Source organism: Caenorhabditis elegans, chromosome I (assembly GCF_000002985.6).
Source record: "Caenorhabditis elegans chromosome I".
Taxonomy (NCBI): Eukaryota; Metazoa; Nematoda; class Chromadorea; order Rhabditida; family Rhabditidae; genus Caenorhabditis; species Caenorhabditis elegans.
Genome location: NC_003279.8, coordinates 13,049,709 through 13,069,079, shown reverse-complemented (window position 1 = coordinate 13,069,079; position 19,371 = coordinate 13,049,709). Strand labels below are relative to the sequence as shown.

At 36.9% G+C, this 19,371-nt stretch overlaps 3 protein-coding genes across 4 annotated transcripts; 1 reads left to right on the top strand and 2 right to left on the bottom strand.

The window, feature by feature from the left end:
- Positions 1-33: 33 nt before the first annotated feature.
- On the bottom strand, positions 34-2,456 carry hpo-2 (PAN-3 domain-containing protein). Its single transcript, NM_060884.4, has 8 exons — positions 2,351-2,456; positions 1,751-2,297; positions 1,554-1,629; positions 1,127-1,506; positions 990-1,077; positions 424-916; positions 316-381; positions 34-217 (listed from the first exon to the last, which is right to left on the bottom strand). The coding sequence occupies exons 2-8, from the start codon at positions 2,111-2,113 to the stop codon at positions 70-72; spliced, it is 1,614 nt and encodes a 537-aa protein (NP_493285.2). The 5' UTR covers positions 2,114-2,297; positions 2,351-2,456; the 3' UTR covers positions 34-69.
- A 4,501-nt stretch (positions 2,457-6,957) lies between these two features.
- Positions 6,958-13,879, top strand: nhr-85 (Nuclear hormone receptor family member nhr-85). 2 transcript variants are annotated; one of them, NM_001026496.3, is made up of 7 exons: positions 6,958-7,258; positions 9,455-9,576; positions 9,960-10,104; positions 10,901-11,064; positions 11,145-11,294; positions 11,658-12,029; positions 12,618-13,879. In NM_001026496.3, exons 1-7 carry the CDS (start codon positions 6,979-6,981, stop codon positions 12,927-12,929), a joined length of 1,545 nt encoding a protein of 514 aa, NP_001021667.1. In that variant the 5' UTR covers positions 6,958-6,978; the 3' UTR covers positions 12,930-13,879. The 2 variants fall into 2 exon arrangements, with proteins under 2 accessions (NP_001021667.1, NP_001021668.1); NM_001026497.4 differs by lacking the exon at positions 6,958-7,258 and having other exon boundaries at positions 12,618-12,989.
- On the bottom strand, positions 11,619-18,635 carry npr-14 (G-protein coupled receptors family 1 profile domain-containing protein). Its single transcript, NM_001392961.1, has 10 exons — positions 18,477-18,635; positions 17,718-17,805; positions 15,544-15,690; positions 15,377-15,491; positions 15,238-15,332; positions 14,882-15,036; positions 14,516-14,626; positions 13,930-14,051; positions 12,598-13,094; positions 11,619-12,015 (listed from the first exon to the last, which is right to left on the bottom strand). Exons 1-9 carry the CDS (start codon positions 18,617-18,619, stop codon positions 12,793-12,795), a joined length of 1,278 nt encoding a protein of 425 aa, NP_001379223.1. The 5' UTR covers positions 18,620-18,635; the 3' UTR covers positions 11,619-12,015; positions 12,598-12,792.
- Positions 18,636-19,371: the final 736 nt, after the last annotated feature.

The following is a 19,371-nucleotide window of genomic DNA, read 5'->3' as shown; positions in this document are numbered from 1 at the left end:
AATACTTACAGTAAATGTGCTCAAAAGTACTTGCAGGAAAAAACAAAGAATTTATTGATTATTCCGAAATCACCAATTAGTATCAAAATATCCGCGAAGTGAATCCATTGGGACACCATATAGATCCGCAATCGATTTCATCGGAGGGATACCTTGTTTTCCTTCAGGATCTACACCACACATGAAACCATTGATGTCTGGTAGTGATTCATTGCATCTGAAATATGCTCAGATTAAATTTAATAATGACAACCGAAGTGTTTGAGTTCAGAAAAATACACTTCCTCCGAGCATTTGTTTAAAATGAAAACTCACGGCGCGGCAACCATAGCGTATCCTGGCCATGGACTATTGTATTTGTATTCGAGGTAGGCACAATTACTGAAACCATTTTTGGAACCAAAATTACAAAACGTCACTTACTATCCCGCTTGACTCTTAGGCTCCCCTGGTGCCCAAGTCATCGGTGCACCAGGCGTAGTCGTTATTGGTCTCTTCCCTGTATCAGGATCACATGTGTCAAACGTGTAACTATTCTGATAACCCCAATCAGGTCTTGCCCATGCCCAAACTCCAGTAACCAGATTCTTTTCTAACCCGACCCATATCTTCAGCGGTTGCTTCATCCAGGCTGGGAAACCCCAAATTGGCTTATCATATGGCATAGGCCAATTAAACATCATTCCCGCGAGCCAGCCATCACCGGTGCTACACCGTTGCATATAACCCTCGAACCGATCCGTCACCAGTGCGCCACCCCACATTCCGCATATAGTTTTGGCGAGTTCTTGAGTTATTGCGGAAGAATTTATGACGTTGTAGCAGTTGACATCGGATAAATTCTTGCCTGCTACGGTTCCAACAAACGGCATTTGACATCCTGGTATAGATCGAACAAGTGTAGCTTCTTCATTAACTGTAATTAGAAAGTTGAGTAGATTATTCAATTTCTGAAAAGATCCCCAAATTGTACATTGTTTCACACTCACCGTATGTGTTGACAACGTAATATTTATCAGTGGTCTTCACGTTGTAAAAATTCGCGTTCCATGCTTGTTTCAAACGATGATATGGTAGCTGAAACATGACCCGTTTTATAATTTTTTTTTATGTTCTGAACACTTACATAATAGTGCTTTCCATTAATCAATTCATCAGTTGTCAAACCACAAGTCGAGTTACTCGTGATAATCTTAATAGCCATGACTTTATTCTCCGATGGATGAACTTTCTCCAGGAAGTGCACGTTGTCTATCGACCACCACCAACACTCCTTAGAATCTTTATCGTAGTAGTTCACAAAGCAATTGAGATCCTTCCAGCAATACTTCACGCATTCATCCGAAGATGTCAAATTGTCTTTGATGTTACGACTCCCCATTAACGGTCCCGGTTTGGCGTTGACCTGTACCATTGTATCCATGCATTCCGTCTCACAGCTATCAGGATATGGTCTGTTATGTAAGAAGTTGCCGCAGACAATAGTGTCGTTCAGTTCTTTTCTGACTGGAACAATGAAAGTAGGATTTTGGTTTAAGAGATTAAAAACTCACGATAAGTGACCTTCCATCCATCTTCTGAAGTGTCGATTTTCCAAAGGTAATCAAGAGTGTCGTTGGGGTAGAGTGGCTGAAGAAAGCTATTAACTAGATACTATGCGTATAAGTTGTGCCAAAAACGCATTTCACTGCAAAGTAAAAATCTAGCACACACTGTAAAATAGTTTGCATTCTAAGACGTCATCACTTACATATCTCTTTCCATTAAGGAGAAGCTGTGCATTCAAACTGCATGATGGTTGATCAGTATACACTTTGAATGCAACTTGACCCTCACCACCCGATGCATTACTTTTGATCTCTTGAATTGAATCATATTGGAACAGATAACAAGGATCTGATGCATTCGACTGATATGCCACGACACAATCAAATTCTTCCAAACACTTGTCTGTGCATTCATCGAATGAAGTCACTTGGATGATTGACGACGCATTTAACACTATTGGTTCACCATCGACGATGGCAAATTTGTAAACGGGATCGTTTGTTTCAGAGTCTAGGCCGGCAGTAAAGGGGAGTAACAGTATGGAGAACACCAGGAAGTGTCCCATGTCGAAAGTGATCGTGGAAGTTGAAATGGGTGCTTTATATAAAGGAATAAGGATCTCAGGAGTTATTGTGCGGCGAAGAAAGAGGAAAAGTCTGACATTTTATGGTTATAGCTAGACCAACATAGTGACACACTTGATGACGTGGTTGAGTCTTACATTAGAGATTCACTAGAGTTTGCATTTCCTGAAACAAAAAAAAGATTTCCGGAAAAGATTCTACATGGAACTGCTGATTACCGTTATCAAAATGAGAGACATGACGTGGTGAGCAGATTCCAAAATTCTTTGAAAAATAAAGTTAAGGTTTCTCGAACTTTCTGGAAGGTTCCAGAACATTCTGAAATTTTTAAATCATTCCTAATTTGAACTTGGCGCCAAAATTGGTCAGTTGGACCCATAATCGGACCCAAAATGAAATTTACGAAAAGTTTTCCAAATTGATGTCAGTCCCAACTTTGCTTGTGAGGCGAGCTTCTGCGTTCTTGTGTCTTAAGTAAAAATTGGTGTCCACGTGGTATCAGACTGTCTCAATACAGCTTGATCTACAAAAAATGCGGGATTTTATTTCCCAGAAGAATTGTGACGTCCGCACGATTTCAACGAAACCAAATCAGATGAGATGTCTGACTCTCACCTCCCGCATTTTTCGAAGATCAAAACAAAATGGGACTTCTAACTCCATGGAGCGTGTACGTGTTGTGCTCTATGAGCCCAGCTGGACCAGAACCTCTACTCAGTAAAACTGAACACTAGAAACCTCTTACACCCCTTTTCAATCTACAGTCTTGAATTTTTGTCACGCGAACAAAATTTGAAATTCCCCCATTCCGCCCCATATAACTTTCACCTTGCATAGGAAGAATTGCGTCGCGCGCGAAAACTTTTCTCAATTTCTCTTTTTTGTCGTCCTCCTCATCGTCGTCGTCTACTGCTGCCCCATCTTCATCGTCTTTTCCCTACTTCAGAATTTCCGAATTCGAAAGAAAGTGGCATTGACAGTGTGCTGATGCCCAAATGACCTCCAATCGGGTGGCGCAACAGAAAGAGAGAGAAAGAGAGCGCGAATTGGAAAAAACGAAGAAAAATCGGCTGGAGACGCAGATTTATGACAACCCGAACGGTTTAGGTGGTTGGCTAGTTTGGATCCCCGCTTCGGAAGCGCCCGCGCGCGCGAAAGCAAGGTCAAATATTTGGCAGGGATAGATGAAAAAGAAGATGACTTTCCTTCCGCTTCGCATAGTTTTCATTGGCCTGTTTGTGCGCGCGGGTGGCATTGAATACTGTTTTTGACCCATTTTTGGCGGGAATCGGAGGGAGTTTGAAATTTTTTTAATCAGTGCGGGGTATGTCTGCTAGTTAGCATCGATGAGGCTAACAGAAGATTATCGTTTGTAGTACTTTTTGAAATGTTTGTGAGTTTATTGAGCTGGAAGGGGCGGACAGATTAGGACACTGTTGATTTCCGTAAAGCTTGCTAAAGCTAAAGGATCTTATAATTAGTAGTATTGTAAAGAAAACAACACCTTCCTCTTGAGGCCTAACGACTACAAATGTCGGGTCTGTAGTTTGTAGTTGATCTGAGAAATTTTATGATCAGTGGTCACCAGCTTTGATGCCGTTTCTCAGCAGACTCTGGATCACGGATCTTTGTAGTTTGTCGTACTAAAATTAAGCAAATAAAGCTCCGAGCAGTTCTGTAATAAGGTAGGCAAGCTGGATAAAAACGGAAAGCTGGATAAACCTATAGTGATAGTTTGTATGGGTTTAGGTACTTCTAATGATCCAAGACCCAAAATTGTAAATTATAATATTTTTGACAGGCTACCTTATTTTAAGGCTAGCCGGTACATCTGAACCCCGGTCTAGAAAACCATCATACCATATCACTAGTTCCTGATTAAAACATCAACACAACGGCAAATCAAAAACCTTACTACTCGCGCGCGCAAAAAAAATAGGTCAAAACAACAAGATAATGAAAATAAGCCAAGCGGAAGAATGGCAATTACGGTATCAAACTGCAAGTGAGAGAGATGTGTGATGGCAAACTGGTGAGGTATAGTTTGAATTTTTGGATCTTGGATAAAATTTTATAGTCTGAATCATCTAAGCAAGATAAATTGAACTAAGAACCGCCAAAGTTGAGCATGAAGTCTTGGCTTACTCATGGTGCATCGACTATGAGTTGCTCTCTGGCTCATCGGGAAAACAGGGAGAATTTTTAATTACAAGAATATAAGAAATGTGATCGTTTAGTTAACCAAGATGTCAACGTATATACGTATATAATTACGTGTATAATTAAGTCGTGGTTTAGTTTTGGACATGGTGCATCGATCGTGAATACCTTTGTCAATTTTGGCGGAACTGGGCTCAATTACAACGCAAAGTCGATAAAATTCAATTTGAAAATTATGCACTAGACTAGTGTAAGATGTGCAAATTATATAACTTTGATGGATAATGTAGTTTTCGCACGGCTTTGATCATGTTAGCTTCAACACTTATCCAAAAAAAACTCTAGCCATATTTTTAGGCCAGAAACCCCAAGCTGAAACCCTTGGGAATTTACAGGATGAACCGGAATCCGGATCCTTCCAGTCTCATTTCAATATTTCTAGGCCATCATTTAGATCTGATCTGTTGCCCCCTTCCCCCACACACACTTATTCAGTCTTACAGTGTGGCGCAATGTTCACGGCCGCTAGTTAAACGAGTTTCCGCTCGTGGGCATGAAGAGAGAAGAAATTACGTAATCTAGGTCAATGCCTACCTCTTTCTCTGTCAACGCCGCTCCCTTGGAAATTGGGAACAAAACGAAAACAATCCCGAATGTTCGTTCATCTCTGAAGAATTGGCAGTTCTGCCACGTCACCGAAAGGTGTTGTGATTTTGACCTACTTTTTCGGCGCGCGGTTACTACTACACAGTTCGTGGAAAGAATGACGTAATGGTTTCGGGATGACAAATTGTCATGCGATGGCGCTAATGTCTCATGACATAATATTGACCTGGAAATCTATGAACTCATGCAATTTCGTAAACAACTGAAAAACAGTCTTATTAGTGACCTCGAAACATAAAGTTTGAAAACATTTCCGGTATGCGACTTTCTACGAGCATATTTTTAAAATCTGGTGTCTTAACTAAGTTTGAAAATGTAAGTTAAATTCCTTAAAAATACGGAAAACATTTTACCTCAGATTGGGCTTAAACCCTTGACCTTTTGCACGTGGTGTCAGAGTATCTCATTTCGGTTTGATCTACGTAGATCTACAGAAAATGCGGGAGTTGAGACACAGCGTTTTCAACTGATTTCGCATGATTAAGAACGTGCTGACGTCGCATTTTTTGTAGATCAAACCGTGGGACAGCCTGACACTACGTGCTTCTGCAAAAATGCCCAACTACTACGCCACCTTGAAACACGATCATTTTAATTTCAAGCCATTGGTGAAGTTTGTTTTAATTACAAATTTTCGAATTTATGGCCTAGGACTACCCAGAGATGGCCTAGAAACCCAATTTTCTTCGTAACTCACTGGAAATTTTGCCAAAATTGCCGCTTTTTAGAGTTATGACTTAAATGGGGATGCTGAACTTGATATAGTTAATTTTAAGAAAAAAATGTTTTCATGTAATAATTTCAGGCCCGTTAATAGACGTAAATATGAGAAAACCTCTAATTTGAATGCTACAACCCAATTTGGAGCACAACAAAATTCAAAAAAAAGAATTTCCTCATACCCGGGTTTGAACCCATGACCTTCTGCTCCTAAGGCAAAACAGTTAGCCAGTGCGCCATTGCAAGCCTACGCGCTCACCGTAGGGCTTCCCCGTCGACTTCTAAATAATTCAAATGATGGCCGAAGTTTCTACTGGTGGCCTAGAAACCCAAATTGCTTCATAACTCCGTTCAAAGTCAACCGAACAAGCTAAAACTCGCAGGATAGACTAAACGAATAATTTTTGAACTGAAAAGTGAGATGCCAACTTTCTCTTTTCACCCTCATTTCCACAAAAAGAGTTGTCCCGTTTCAAGTTTCTCCTCCAATGCCATCCATCCTCCCCCTTGAAACCTAGAGAATTTTGAGAGAAAAGGTGACACTTTCTCTGCCGGGGGCGCCCGCCCACTTTTGACCGAAAAGAAGCGATTTTTTCACTGTATTCGGTCGATCTGTCGTCCTACTACCACACACAGTTTTTGCGTGTCCTTGGCAGCTGTCCTTCACTTGGGGATTTCGGCTCCGCCCATTTTTTCACCAATTTTCTTTTCGTTTTTCGGCCCCCAATCTCCCTTTACTCTTCATCTCGGTAACCCTCTTTACCCACATTTTTTCAAACTACAGTAGTAGATCAAAGTACAGTAACCCTTAAATTTTTGAGAAATTTTTTTTGAATGGTGTGGGGTTTTTGGGTCATATTACTGTATCTCAGCCAGTTTTTGTAATTTTTGGTTTAAATTTGACCTACATATAGAATAATATTTTTGATTTATGTTTAATTTAATTTCTACTGAGAATCTTGAAAATAAAAAATTTTTGAAATTAAAAAAACTTTTATTTTTGAAAAATAAACAATTTTTCTACCCATCCTATTTCAGCCAGTTTTTAAGCGTTTTAGCCCATTTTTGACCTGAACATAGATGGAAGTTCAAAAATTGTAATAAATTTAAATTCTCATTGCAAATCCGAAACAATTTTTAAAATTTTGGGTTCAACATTTTGTTTTTGCAGAATATGGTTTTGTTTTCTAACCCCCCGTAACTTTCTCAATTTTCAACCATTTTCTTCAATGTTAGCTCCAAAATGCTCCAAATTTTCTGTTCAACATTATTTATTTAGAATACCTATTCCTTCATCATCATGGACCTCTCCACAAGCGGAAGTCTACCATGTCATCTCCCACTCTCCCTGCTCACCAACCTACAAACTCCACCAATTGACACCTCATTCTCCTCACCACCTGCCACGTCATCATCATCTCTACTGAGCCCATCACCATCATCTGCATTCCGTCCGGTGGTCCCAAAAAGTTTGATGAATCCACAACCGGCGATGGACACATTCTACATGTCGGCTATCCAGTCACTGGTGGTCTCAACTACAAATGACGATCAATACAGTGAACATGGAGCACTTGAAGGTTAGTTTTTAACTGTAGGATTGAAAATGTGATTTTGAGCATTTTGAGTTAAAAATGAGCTCAAAAGCTTAAAAATGGGCAAAGTTACAAACGTTTGAAAGTTTTGAAAAAAAATTTCGAGGCTAATTTTGAAAATTCTTGAAAAATTCAATTTTTTAGCTAAAAATGTAAAAGTTAAATTTTCATAAAACTTGAATATTTTTTCATGTTTTGAAATAAAAAACCTCTCAAAAAACTTCATAAAGTAAAAAATCCAAAAATTTTTAAAATGTTGAAAAATTCCAAAAAAAATTTAACCTAATTTTCAAACTTTCCTAACTTTCCTCATTTTCAAGATATTTGGCTCATTTTTTAGCCAAATTATAGAAAATCAATTGATCTACTTTATTTCAAATATTTATCGGCTGTGATCAGCTATGATCGGCTGTTTTCGGCAACTCTAGACACCAAACACCCAAGTACCTTCCTAGCCGAAACCTTCCCACTGACCTAAATTCTCTTAACGATCAATTCATGCCATCGCTGTCATTCTTCTCTTTTTCTTTCAATCACGTCATATCTTCTCTGTCTTTTCCGTCTGCGTCTCACCGCCTCCAACACTATTTCTCTATCTCTTCACCTGTTTACAAGTATAGAAATTAGGGGGACATGAGACACTGCGCAACTGTTTTTCTGACCTACTTATTTTGACCATTTTTGTTCAAAAATGTAATGACTGTGGGCATTGAACCTGAAATTGTTAAAGGGGCTAGAAAAATTTAAATTTCCAAAAATGGTTTTTTTTTTGAAAAAATTAGATTTTGAACTTTTCAAAACAATTATTTTCAAAAAAACTTGGCCTGAGATTTTCAAACTAATTCCCCTTGTTTTCAAAGACTAAAAACCTGTTAATGTGCTAAATTTATTTTGAATTTATTACCTAGATTTGGAATATTGAAAATTCTAAAAATTTCAGAAAAAAATTTTTTTTTGAAACTTTAAATTTTTACTAATATATAAAAAATTTGGATTTTCGCGAAATTGTTTTTTTCCCAAAACAAAAGTGTTTTAACTTTCTAGATTTCTATTTCTGGCATTGCTCCAAGTATCAAAAGTCACCCGACCTAATACCCTACATATTTGAAATTCAAATTTCCCGCCAAAGAAACCGTTTTCCTCCACCGCCACCGCCACCGGTGACTGGTCTCTTGTGCCAACTGTCATGCATTTGTTCGTTCCGAGAATCCACGTCATCTCACCTGACTGTGTGGAAGAAAGAGACTCCCATGTGACCGTCTAGTACAAACTGACCTCTATCTATCCCTCAACCACTTTTTTTGTCCTTTTTCTTCCGTTTCGAAAAAGTGATTCACGCGTGTGGCGACAGAGAGCGCGCGCGCGCAATTCTTTTTTTGAAATTGCGCAACAGCCGGCCGGTTTTTTGTTTTACTGTTTTGCATGAAGGGAATTGGGGGAATGGTTACTAGGAAAGTAGGTCACATTTGGTGAAGGGAGCAGATTATATTGGATCGATGCACTATATTTGTTGAAAACTAGTTTAAAGCACGTATCTCGGTTTTTTTTTCAGTTTCATCAAAATTAATAGAACTTATAAGATCATAGTTATCTAGTATTCTATACTTTGATGATAAAAATGTGTTGATATATTTAAAACTAATAGTAAGCCAAATAGGAGCTACCAAAGGTGGATAAAATTGTATGATCAAGAAATCTTACTTACATTTGGATGCTCATATCTCGGTTGATTTTGCAGATATTGACACATTTTTACGACAATCTGATTGGAAAACAGTTGATAAATATTTTGTCAGTTGACAGTTTTGTGGTAGAACAAAAAGCAACAGAGTTATAAGCTATGAAAGTTGAGCATGCACATGGTGCATCGAATGGGAAAACTTCTCACGGGTCATCTTTGGCGGAGCATATCTCTGTTCCTGTCTAAGATGTCTTAAAGTACTCTACTACGGAATTATAGAAAATTAAATAATGCATATTTTGTTAGTTGGCATTGTTTTATTCCAATAAAAGATAACTGAAATATGAGCCGACAAAGCTGAGAACGAACATGGTGCATCGACAAGAATAAAAGTATTTAAACGCAAATGTCGTTTGATGTTCTATAAATCAAAGCATCTCAAACTGCAAGATTATTAATGTACCTACTTTTAAAACCTTGATCAAATAATTAATTTTCAGGCAGTAAATCACTAGCCAAGGACGAGAACGCCTCCACATCAGCTGGCACAATTCTGTGTCAAGTGTGTTCGGACAAGGCCAGCGGTTTTCATTATGGTGTTTTTGCGTGTGAAGGATGCAAGGTACGTCAATTTTTTATTATGCTGTTTTTTTGATTGAGAACGGCATTGAATTCCGCTATATAATTGGGGTAATTAGTGCATATTGGGTTCTGGTTTTTTGGCGAGCGAGTTTTAGGAAATTTATGGGAATTTCATTGGTAGGGAAATGTTATGGAAAGGTACGTATAACTGAGAAAATGTATAAAAATATTTTTAACCTATTTTGACTGTTAACATTTTTTTGTTATCGTCGTTAGTTTATAGGATAATTTCAGATTTTGAAGGTTTTCATTTAAAAAAATTAAACCTACTCTCTTCAATCTCAACATCCGAAATTCTCAATAAACATTTCAAAATTCCCATTTTTTCCTTTACAAATCTATTCAACAAAATTTTTAATTCAGGGTTTCTTCCGTCGTTCCATCCAGCAAAAGATCACCTACAGAGCGTGCACACGGGCCGAAGACTGCCTGATCCTTCGTAACAACCGTAACAGGTGTCAGTGCTGCAGACTGAAGAAATGCCTAGCAGTTGGAATGTCTAGGGATGGTAAGTTGAGAAAAGCCTAAAAGCCCAAATCCAGATGGCCTAGAAACCCAAAAAACCTTAACAAAATTAAACATTCCGGTGGGGGTTATTTATGGGTTACCCGGGGCACCAAGGCGAGACAAAGAAACACACGCACAAAGACACATTAACGGAAAAAAATAGTTGCACTTTCTCGGTCTTCTGACCTTTTTTCCGTTTTTTTCCTGTGGTGTTTTTCCCGCCGTACGCGAAAATGTGTTATGCACTTTCTTTATGTGATTTGTCGTTTTGGAAAAATTTGTCCATGGGCGTCTTAAGGGGAAAAGAATAAAGGTTAGGGGTTGGTGGCCTAGGTTTTACAGTTATGGCCTAAAATTTTTAATTATTCTGAAAATATTATAAAATGGCAATTTAGCTAATGATTAAGTAAAAAATCAGGTATACGTTCCACAATGGAAGTTTTAGACGAGTTGCCTGAAAAATTCTAGTTTTTGGTGGCCTAGAAATCTCACGGCCAATTGAAAATTATGTTTTAACTAGTGTAAAGTTATACTTTTTTTCACAGTGCTCCTTGAAACAATTTTCAAAATTTGCTTAAATATGGGATTTTGATTTTAAAAAAACATTTCTCAAACAACATTTTTTGGCAAAAATTTCAATTTTGTTTGAGATTTTCAAAATATTTTTAACTCAAAATTAGCAGAAGTTTTTATTTATTTATTTTACAATATGCTCTTTTTTGTTGAATATATCATGTCTTCCCAAAAAATTTTAAACTCAAATTACCCTTACTCCTCCAAAAACCTTTATTTTTCAGCCGTCCGATTTGGCAGAGTGCCAAAACGTGAGAAAGCACGAATGTTTGAGGAAATGCAAAAGACAAATGTTCAATCACAAAGAGATCAAATTGCAATTCAATATGAGAATTTGACAGAGGTCATGCACAAAATCAATCAAGCTTTTGGAACTTTGCAAGCAACGGTAGGTTTTTTGGGTGTAACTTAAAGGGGCAAGACGTAGTAAAAAGTTATCATTATCAGCTATAATTTAACATATTCCAGCTCGAAAAGTGCACGGGACCAATCTACACAGACAGGTGTCCTATTACAAGCAATTTTATTGTAATTCCGTTGAAAGCCGCCATCGACTTTGCCAACTCTATTCCAGCGTTTTTATCGATTACTCAGACACAGAGAGTACACTTGTTACAGGTAAATTTTTGTAGAAATTATATTTTTATTTGATTTCTGAAATACCCAAGACTCTTTGAGTCCAGTGAAAAATTTTCAGCCAAATTGAATAACTGGGGGCCGAGTTATACAGGCTTTAAAAATGAATGGCCTAGCTTTTTCTAGGCCAACAAAACTTAGAAGGTCTATAGTTCTGTTGAGGTTAGGAAACATTTTTTATCATTTGAAAACGCAGCCGCACCGCGTCTCGCAAATTTTGAGTAGACATTACTCAGCTCCTAACTGGGCTAGAACTCTGAAATTTTTGGAGAACAATTTGAAAGAAGTGATAAATTCAAAAATAAACATTTATTCGAAAACCTTCAAAAATAAATAAAATTACAGAACAGCGTATTTGATGTGATGCTTCTTGCCTCGGCCTCCGCCTCAACATCCCAACACTTCCCACCAGGAGGCTTAACCTACGACCAGTCATCCGCCAACCCAATTATCCCCCAGGCAATTCAATCGATATCCGCCAGAATTCGACAACTTCCACCACAAACTGTCCCGATTCTCACAGCGATTGCAGTTTGCCAGGCGGATTTGTTGCCGGAAAGTCAGCAGCCAATGCTACTAGCTGAACGTCTTTGGTGTGTACTTGGAAAGCTCGGAGGTATCCAATCATTGGCAACTGCACCATCTCTGTTGGCTGATGTTCGTACTTTGAGACAGTGGCATAGTGATCGACTTCGGCAGATGTCTCAAATTTCTCAGGTTAGATTTTTAAGTTATAAACTTTTTGAATTTTTTTTTCTAAATTTGAAGTAAAAATGTTTGCATTAAAACAGGCGTAGGACTATTAGTCGTTACAAAAAATTTCAAAGCGCTAGGCCTATTTCCACCCAAGTTATATCGATTAGAAAATTGATGGCCTAGCTTTTTCTAGGCCACTAAACTTCTAATGCTTGTAACTCAGCGGGCAGTAGGTTAAATGTTTTGAAAATTTGATGATCTACCAATTAAAACATGGTGAACACTTTGTGTGGAATACGAATTACGAAAATCAAATTTTGAAATTAAAAAAAGTTATACACTCCAAAAGTTTTGACTTCATATTTATTCGTATATATCATGTTTGATATAGTCTATATCAAAAATTTCAAGGTATCAATACCCACAGGACGCAAGTTTTGCGCGATTGAAAGTTGGTGGCCTAGCTTTTTCTTGGCCACCAAATGCATATCTCAGCTCCCAGTGGGCTTGAAGCTCTGAAAATTTTTGAGTAGACTAACTAGGCTATGGCAAACTTGATAATACAGACAAAAAGGGTTTTTGAACTCACAATAAAATAAAACTTTTCAGCACTTCTCGCAAAATCTCCTGATTGCTCCAGTAGCTGCTGCAGCACCCGTACTTCTTCCACCGGCATTCTTGTCCCCACCCGCATCGGCGACATCAACGTCATCATCATCAGTAAAATCGGAATTCATCGAACGTCATCCATCGATCGCCTCACTTTTGGAGAGACCACGTCGAATCAGCAGTTCTGGAGCACAAGAGCCTCTGAATTTGTCACTTCCTCACGTACGTCATCAAGTGAAAAGAGACGTGGATTCTGATGAGCAATTAGAGGAGATGAAGGTATCGCCTGTGCCAACGACACTCTCCGAATAATCAGTGATGATCTGGTTTCACGATCCAAAAGCATCGTTGAGCAACTATTCGTTCGAACTCTTTGACTTGAAGCGTACAGTGAAGCCTGTTTTCTTCGGAATTCACGGCTTGATTTCTCATCCCGAAGACAGCATACTACTCGGCCGAACTCTTCGCGGAATCGTCCTGAAATGTTTTTTTTGTTTAGTTTTAGATTTTTTTTTTTAAGTTTTTCTTTCTTTTATTTTTCGGTTTCATTAAATTTAGCGTAATTGATTTAGATTGTGGCAAAAATTTTAGCTTACTAGACTCCCTGAAAGCCGAGTTATACCCCGTTGAAGTTACGTTGGCCTAGAAAAAAGCTAGGCCGCCATCTTCAAACTATTATAACTGTGCTCCAAGTTGTCCAAATGAACTGAAACTGTATTGCTAGACTAAACAGTTTTGATCAACTCTAGTGTGGATAATTTGGTGGCCTAGAAATATTAATTTCAAAATCATGGAATTTTCTAGGCCACCTTACTTGAAACTTTTTACTTTATTTAATGGAATTTTTGATTTTCTCATAGAGTTTGACATTTTCTGAAATTATCAAGCCGTTAAGTCATCTGAGAGTAAAACTAAGCCGTTTTGAAAATTGATGGCCTAGCTTTTTTTTAGGCCATCAGTTTAAAAATGGTCATAAGTTCCTTCCCAGGTGCACTAGGATTCTAAAATTTTTGCCACTGACTAAATCGGCTACGCTAAATTCAACAAACGTACTTATTCTACGGGTCCGAAATATCCGATTTTCTCACATTTCCCTTCCCATAATTTCTGACCCGGTTGATTTCTAGGCATTGTTACCGTAACCCCCACCCACCCCATCAGTTGAAATCTCAAAATTGAATATCTCACGTGTACATATCTCACTTTTTTTCTGATTTTTCGTTTGTTTGATTTTTTAAAATTATATATAAATCTGTTGGTTTTATCGATTGGTTTTTTTCCAAAATATAAATTGAACAAAATTCAAACCTACCACTTAGAAAGCTGTACAGAATGGGGTTGAGACATGATGAAGAATATGAAAAAACGCGTGGCAGGAGCTTCCGAACTGCAATTGTATTAGTGCTCACATCCGTTGACAGTAAATCGTAGTTTCTGGAAATTTTGAAATATTAGGTGAATTTATTTTTGAACTCTTATAACTTGGTAGTGGTGATAGGTTGTCAACTAACAAACTGTGGAAAAATGTATGTAGTTTATTTTGTTAGTTCACAACTTTTCAATATTTCAAATTGTTAAGGTCTTACAGGGGTTCAAAGGGAAGTTTCGGCACGGAACTAGAGGAACATACTTCCTTAAAACTTGCATATCTTTGCGGTGAGAAGAAAAATCGAAAAGATTTCAACACACAAAACATTTATCAAAAAATTTTAAATATATTGTCAGTTGACTTTTTTTGTAACTCTCATACAAAACGAGATATGAGCAATTGAAAATATCCAGAAAACAAATTTAAAAAATTGTACCCATTTTTAAAACTCTCATATCTCGCTTTTAGTAAAAGTTTTTTTCTAATTAAAAAAAAAACTTCACCATTTAAAATCTTACAAAAAACTTACAGCGCAATATTGTACAAATGAACAGGTAGATTAGACATTGAGAAGAGAAAAACCACTGCACATAGCATCCGGACCGCTTTTTTTCGTATGCTGATTTGTCGGTTTGCTACTCTGAAATTATTGACTTTTTGAGAATATTTCAAAATTTTTGAAAATGTAATTTCCAAAATTTTCAGTTGGAACTACTATCGAAAGGTTTATATATAAATGTTTTATAAAGTTTTATAAAACTGACATAACATTCATACGGCTACAGCTATCAAAAAACTTTCAACTTACACTATAACCTGCGCAAAATTTAAAATCTATTAGACTTTAAAATTTGGAAAAATTTTGAGTTTTTGGTATAGAAAATACGGGACTTACGTCAAGTAATTTGCAGAGAAATGCAAGGTTCGGACCATATGCAGACATAAAATTGATATGACAAGAAGTGGAAGTACAAATGAGAAAATTGTCTGTAGTAGTTGATAGTTTTTCTGGAATTCTTCTGACCACGATTCCTTGCAACGTGTTCCCCACTGAAAATTAATTTTTTAAAAATTTCAATTTTTCAAGCTTGGATTGGATAGACCACAGTTCATTCACTATGTTCAAAAAATCTCAGGGCAATAGGTTTTCAGAGTACTATGTTGCACACATTTATAACCTGATGGCCTAGAAAAAATCCTAGGCCATGGCTTTAATTTTGCTGCAAATGATAAAGATTTTCAATTTATTACCTTTGTTGTAAAATTAGGTCGCACAAATGGGGCTCCGGCGAGATGTAGCGTGACGGGCTCCGGCGACGAGAGGAACATTGCAATGAACCAAATTCCTGGAAATATCGATTTTTGATAGAATTAAGCTGAAATTTGGTACCTCCAATGACAGATCTCGTTCTAACAAATGGGCTTTTTAAGGGATATGTAATTGCTCGCCACCTTTCACAAGTGATGAATACCAATGACATTATGCTCACGTACACTGATGTATTCTGAAAAAAATCGATAATTTTATACAATTGAAATTTCGATATCAAAACTTACATTTACAAAATTAACACTTTTACAAAAAACCGCCGAAAACCAAAAAGTCTTGGTGACGTCATTCACCACTGTTAATGGAAGACAGAATAGTAATATGAGAAGATCAGCAATTGCCAAGTTCATCAGTACCAAGTTGAGAGCGTTGCGCTGAAAAAATACAGTGGTTTTTTCTAAACATTTCAAAGACCATCGTGTTTCTCCGTTTGCTCCTTAAATTCCCCTTCAAATCCAATTCCAACAAAATTTTTCCGTTTTTTCTAAAAAAAAAATTGAGCATCTTCCCTACATTATGCTCATTTGGCAGTGCGCCAGGCAGCACGAAATGTTAATGATGTGCAAAACAAAAGGGACCTAATTTCACTGAAAAACAACACACGGACTGACAAAATGTGTTGCACTTTCTGGAAAATTCTGGAAGCTTTTTGGCTCTGGCAGGGCGTGTATAGTTTGTAGTCCCCGAGCCCCTAAAACCAGAAATCGGAGAGGTTCTTTGATATCATGAAAAATTCAACCGAAAATCACAGATTGGAAAAGATAAAAAATTCTAAAAATTTTTTGAGAAAAACATGAAAATCTTTTGGAAAAAATCTTGTTCCGAAAATTTTCCAGATTTTCATAAATTATTAAAGACAAATTTTCAGAAAAACATAATATGTGTTCCGTGTTGTATACTCACTATCAGAATTTGGAGTATAGTTTTGCATTGGTGGAGACTTAAAGACTACAAACTACAGTTTCCTGGATCTACAAACTACAAACTACAAAGGCGGTTTCTTAACGTTTCTCTTACAATTTACATAGAGATGACGAAAGAGCGTGGGTTGAACCGAGACGTAGACACCATCGTCGTCTGCGTCCTCTCCCTCTTATTATTTCTCTACTTCAAACTGTCATAACTTTGGAGCGGTGAGAGCTATTAAAAAAATTTCAAATGGCAAAATGATCAGCAAAACATTTTGCACCAATTATGTGTTTGAAAATCTTAATATTACAAAACCTAAGAATGGGTCACCTAGGTCCCGACTTCAAAAAAAATCCGATGTTTTCTTTTTTCCTGGGATTTTGGAAGTAAGACCTGCTTACTTAATAAGCCTTATTCAAATGCTCGTTTTACGTCATTGCATTGCTCATTTTGCTCATATTTGCAGTGAAATTCTGAAGATCGTCGTTTGGTTGAAGCTTAGGCAAAATGTGTAGTTTGTAGCCAAAAGCAATTTTTTAATTTTGAGCAGCTAAAATAGAGGTGAAATTCAAAATTTTTCAGCAAAAAAATATATAGTTTTCTAGAATAATTTCTGAATAGTTTTGTAGGCTGTAGGGTGAACCTCAATCAATCAAAAATGAGTGAAGGCTCACACTACAAACTACACGATGTTACAACCACCCCGTTGTAGTTTCCCCTGATGTGTCTGAATGATCTTCGAATGTTCTAAAACATCTTCCATCTCTTCCTGTCATTTAAAGTGTCAATGTTCAAAGCTTAACATAAAAATCCCCTTTTCAGCTCCTTTTCAGCTTTCAGCCTGTCTACAAATCTCTCATTTCCTCGAGTTGGCTTTTTTCATTTTCATTAGAAGACATCTTCGTCACACACACATTCACTCTAACTTTTTCCCTATTGCTGGAAAAGGATAGAAATGAGGTGACGATGATAGGAAAACATTGAGCGTCGACGAAAACGCCGTGTGTTTTCATTAAAAAAATGTTTATTCGATTCGGGAAAAGAGGCGGATTTTCTATGTGTGACATTCGCAGTTTTATGTTTTAGAGTTGACGGATTTGGGCAAGGGATAGACTTTGGAACGGTTGGTTTAGTCACGCGGTGTCAAAGTGTCCCATTTTGGTTTGATCCATTAAAAAAATCCAACAAAAAAAAGTGACGTCAGCATGTTCTTAACCATGCAAAATCAGTTGAAAACTCTGCGTCTCAACTCCCGCATTTATTGTAGATCTACGTAGATCAAACCAAAATGAGACACACTGACACCACTTGTTCAAAAATACTTTCCATGATGGCCTTAACTTTACAATTTTTAAAAACTTGTTTATGATCTACTTGGTGATCTGTACTCCTACCCTGATTTTACATTTTTCCAGGTAGATCAAAAATATACTTTGTGAAACATGCTACAAACTACCCTGTTCCCCCTGTTCCCTGTTCCCATCCGACCTACCATAGACTTATTAGTTGCCACTACAACAACGACCAACGTATTTCCAATCACTCCGATCACCATCATACTTGCCAATATGTATACGAACCTGAAAAAAGTTTTAAATACAAAACTACAGTAACCCAAATTGCCACGTGTCAAGTTTCCACGTCATTAGCGGTGGAATATTTCAGCCCGTTGGAAATTTAAATTGCCCCCAAGTGTAGGAGGTGTCAAGTTGACATCTGACACATCGGGGGGAATGACGTGGCATTTTTTGGAGAGGGAAAACAAGAAAGTGATATGGACTGAGAGTTATTGAAAATTTGGAATTTTTTGATTTGAAAAAATATGAAACAAATCGGAAAAAAAAATTCGAAGTAGCATATTTCAAAAACCAATAAAGCTATCAAAAAATTGTCAACTAACAATATTTTCCAAATATTTTTGCAAACTTTTGTTAGCAAGCACTTTTTAATATCCAATTTTAATATTTTTAATATCACTGCAACGGGCGAAGGCTTCAAAAGTCTTCAAAAAATTTATTTTTTTTTAACACAATTTTTTCACTTTTAAAAGTTTGTGTATCTCCGTAATGGTTGGAATTAACAAAAAGGTGTCAACGAACAAAATGTGTAAAAATATCTGTACAGTATTTTGTTAATTGGCAATTTTTTGATAAAACTGATAGTTTTTGAGATATGAGAGTTTTTTTTTTAATTTAGAGCCATTCTTCCTGGTTTTTTTCTAGAATTTTCCAAAATTTTTAGAATAACTAACCACTGTTCAACAGCATTTGGCCATAAAGCTTCTGCAATAATATCCTCATATTCTTCGTGCGTATTAACTTGCAACCCAATTATTTCACTTGTATCATAGTCCTCTTCTGATGAACCTGACGTAACGTTATTGTAGTCCAACATGTCTAATTTTGCATTCCTGAATATTATGCATTTGTGGAAATTGAGGAAAACTGCAAAAAAACAAAAAAACGAAAAAAATTCTTTATTACACGTTCGTGAAAATTTTCGCGAACGTATAATATTCAAAAAATAATTATATGAAAGTGACTCTAGCTGCATCGAAGTTTTGTCAACCTTTGCGAAATTGAAAAAAAAATTCAAAAAAACTGTCAGAATTGTTTAGTCCCAAATTTTTTTTTTTGAAAAAATAAAGTTGCAAAAAAATTCCTAAATTTATTTTCCAAATTTTAAATTCAAATTTCTGCAAAACAGCTCAACACCCCTGATGCTCCAGTTCGATGAGCACACAAAAATGGGCGGAGCCATTTTCATGCTCCAAAAGAGGCTCCGCCCCCATTCATTTGGGTGCTCTCCGAGAAAATATTGATGGGTGAACACGTGGATACGAGAAGAAAAAAAAGATGGGAAAAAAGTTTTTTTTCGGCTGCTTTCTTGTTTTTGTTGTTGAAAAGAAGATTATGGAGTAGATTTAGGAATGAAGGACGGGAAGTTTTATTTTTTAATTTTGGCGGAATAGTATAGAGGTTAAAAATCATCACAGACTACAAACTACACTGTAGGTTGAGGCTTATTGCCTACAAACTACAATTTTTGGTTTATACAAGTTGTTCTGTAGTTTGTAGTCTCGGCCTCAACCAATTTCAATTACAGGTTTCCTACGTAATGAAACACCGCTCAATCCGTGTTGCAAA